The sequence below is a fragment of the Petaurus breviceps genome, unplaced genomic scaffold (assembly GCF_028583685.1).
Source record: "Petaurus breviceps papuanus isolate PSGF00001 unplaced genomic scaffold, PetGlider_PUasm1.0 689, whole genome shotgun sequence".
Lineage (NCBI taxonomy): Eukaryota > Metazoa > Chordata > Mammalia > Diprotodontia > Petauridae > Petaurus > Petaurus breviceps.
The window spans coordinates 12,131,410-12,134,694 of record NW_027186458.1 but is presented as its reverse complement, the minus strand read 5'-3'; the positions used below and the strand labels follow the sequence as shown (position 1 = coordinate 12,134,694).

General features: G+C 54.9%; 2 protein-coding genes across 2 annotated transcripts in view; one reads left to right on the top strand and one right to left on the bottom strand.

Annotated features, from left to right (window-relative positions):
- Nucleotides 1-3,285, top strand: part of LOC138174635 (class I histocompatibility antigen, Gogo-OKO alpha chain-like) — a 529,286-nt gene that overhangs the window by 262,528 nt on the left and 263,473 nt on the right. The window lies entirely within an intron of this gene.
- DLC1 (DLC1 Rho GTPase activating protein) overlaps nucleotides 1-3,285 on the bottom strand; it is a 212,505-nt gene that overhangs the window by 16,503 nt on the left and 192,717 nt on the right. The window contains exons 9-11 of the mRNA XM_069104844.1: nucleotides 1,802-1,998; nucleotides 1,409-1,552; nucleotides 509-668 (exon numbers count right to left, since the gene is read on the bottom strand). Coding sequence (XP_068960945.1) covers nucleotides 509-668; nucleotides 1,409-1,552; nucleotides 1,802-1,998 — 501 coding nt within the window. The remainder of the gene's footprint in view (nucleotides 1-508; nucleotides 669-1,408; nucleotides 1,553-1,801; nucleotides 1,999-3,285) is intronic.

Below are 3,285 nucleotides of genomic sequence, written 5' to 3'. Positions count from 1 at the left end.
CCCCAGGGACCTGGCACTGACCTGACCCAAACAGTGATCACATAGACAGCCCTCCCCGCCCCCCAGGGACCCTGGCACTGACCTGACGCAAACAGTGGTCACACAGACGGCCCTCTCTGACCCCCAGGGACCTGGCACTGACCTGACCCAAACGCTGACCATGCAGGCAGCCCTCTCTGACCCCCAGGGACCCTGGCACTGACCTGACCCAAACACTGACCATGCAGGCAGCCCTCTCTGACCCCCAGGGACCCTGGCACTGACCTGACCCAAACACTGGTCACACAGGCAGCCCTCCCCGCTCCCCAGGGACCCTGGCACTGACCTGACCCAAACACTGACCATGCAGGCAGCCCTCTCTGACCCCCAGGGACCCTGGCACTGACCTGACCCAAACACTGACCAAGCAGGCAGCCCTCCCCACTCCCCAGGGACCCTGGCACTGACCTGACGCAAACACTGGTCACACAGGCAGCCCTCCCCGCCCCCCAGGGACCCTGGCACTGACCTGATCCAAACACTGGTTGTACAGGTAGCCCATGGCCTGCTGGATGCTCTGGGGAAGCGGCTGCCCCGTCCGCTGCACATTGATGGAGAGGGGGACCCCAAACACGCTCCGGTCCTTGTAGTCTGGGACCTTAAGCCTTTTCATGAACTTGGGCACTGCCCTGAGTAGGGAGCACAAGAGGAAGATGAGCTCGTCATTCCCAGGACCCCAGTCTCTCTGGCAACGTAGGGGAAGCCGATATTGTGGATGGGGAGGGAGCAGGGAAGGGGAGCCAGTCCTCAGCCTGAAGTCCCAGAGCCGGACAAGTCCCAGCTCTGTTACTCAGCAGTTGGGCCACCATGGCCGATCGTTTCCCCTCAGACCCTCAGTTTATCCATCTCTGCAATGGAGAGAGCGTATACGACCCAGGCAGGTGGCATAGGGCGTTTGTGAGGAAAACGCTTTGAAAACCATGACATGTACAGACATGTAGCTTATCATACATGTTCCCTGCGTGGCCTTGATCAAGTCCCTTCCCTGAAGGGGGCTCAGTTTTCTCCTGTGAAATGACTAGGGACTGGATGGGTTCTAAGGTCCCTCCTGGCTTAATTCTATGACTTCAGATCTGACTCCACCTTCATCATCATGGTCACAGTAATGAGAACAAGAGCCACAGCTGGCCCTGACCCAGGCCTCCAGGGCGTGTAAGGCGCTTTACCTACAGCATCTCTCTTCAGACATCTTTGGAGGGGGCCAAGATGGGAATTCGCTTTGCCAGACCACGTAGCACCATTGAAGGAATGATTTATTTATCTTTGAATTTGCTCAAAGTGTATGGGGGTGGTAAGGGGGGAGATAAGGAGATTAATTTTTTAAAATGCTTATTAACTGAAATAAATGATTTCCCATCTTTAAAATTACCGATTATATCTTTGGATTTTCCCCACGCTTCTGTGGGGCGGTAGAGTGGGGAAGGCCCCAGGCCGACTGACCCCAAAGTCCTCTCGATCATGGCCCCTGAGAAGGAGAAAGGGGGTCATGTCGTTGGTGCCCACCCCAGGCTCCCTGAATTGGGGACTATCAAGAAATGGGTATGATCCATTGAAGATCATCAGATAGCTACCCCAAGAGCCTGTGGGAAAAGGAGAGAGGATGAGAAACAGTAAAGGAAGAAGGAAGAGAGGATCCCTCCCCCAACCCAACCACTGGAACACTTTCCTGATCCCACAAGCCAATGAGACCATTAAAACTGGGTTATGAATGGGGGGGACGGCTGGCTTTTTTCTTAAATGAAAGAATTTGAAAGTATGTCACTTTGGGGCTCCAGGGTGCACTGCGTTGACCCCGTGAAAGTACCAACAAGCCTTCCCATCCTGCCCAGCCCAGCCCAGCCCATCTCTCCGGGGTTCAGGGGGCTGGCCGAGGAGCATCAGGAGGGACTCCACAGATGCGGCCTCCGCATTACTGGTCCAGAGCACACAATGGCTGCTTTGTAAGGGAAGAGAGGCAGCCTGGCGTCAGGGATGGAATGGTCTCCAGTGAGAGTCTCAGGCACACGGGGAGAGGCTGCCCAGAACTTACTTCAGTCATTTGGAACAGACCCTCCCGTGTGCTCCAAGGCTCCCAACAGTGCAGCCGAGGAACAGAGACCTTCTTTGATGCCTGGTGATGTGCTCCAAGCCCCAAGAGCAGAGCTGGCAGAGAGGCCCCAGGGGTGCCCCAGGAGGCAGGGCCCCCTCCAGCCAAGGTGCCCCAGGACTAGCAAGGGCCCTTCATCAAAATCTCCCTGCCCCAGGTCTTTAGAGATGATTAAATCCTTAGGACAGGGGAAGATGCCCCCACTGAGTTGGGTCCCCGGGGACTCATGTTGGCAGTGATGACCTATGGCTGCCCAATGCTATGACTCTGAAGCCCGTCCAGGCCTCCCTGAATCCCTGAATTTGTGTGGAAATTGAGCTGAGGAAACCTCCTGTAGCCTGGGTTCGAATTCTGGTTTTACCCCACACAGTGGGGTGCAGCCTGTGCTGCTCACACCACCTCCCCCCCTGCCTCTGGTCACAGCATTGTCATCTATAGAGTGAGGAGGCCCTCCCCAGCTCCAGTGCCTTGGGCCTCTGCCCCTACTGGAGGAAACGTGCATTTTTCTGCATGTTGGGGAGGGACCCCGTCTATGCTCTAGCCCCCAGACCTAGGCTTCTCCCCGTACCTGGTGTGTGCACACATGCACACGCATGCACGCACGCACACATACACATACACACTCCCTCTCTCCCCCCTCCCTCACACACACACACACACACACACACACTCTCTCTCTCACACACACAGCCATTCACATATACATTCTCTTTCTCTCACACACACACTCCCTCTCTCTCTCTCTCTCACACACACACATACCCTCTCTCTCTTTCTCTCTCACACACACACATGCTCTCTCTCACACACAGCCATTCACATATACATTCTCTCTCTCTCTCACACAAGCACTCCCTCTCTCTCTCTCATACACACACACTCTCTCTCTCTCTCACACACACACATTCTCTCACACACTCCCTCACTCTCTCACACACATACACACTCCCTCTCTCATACACACACATACACACTCATACACACTCTCTCTCACACACACACACTCTCTCACACACACATACCCTCTCTCTCTTTCTCTCTCACACACACACTCTTTCTCTCTCTGTCTCTATCTCTCATACACACACATGCTCTCTCTCTCACACACACAGCCATTCACATATACATTCTCTTTCATACACACACTCTCTCACACACAC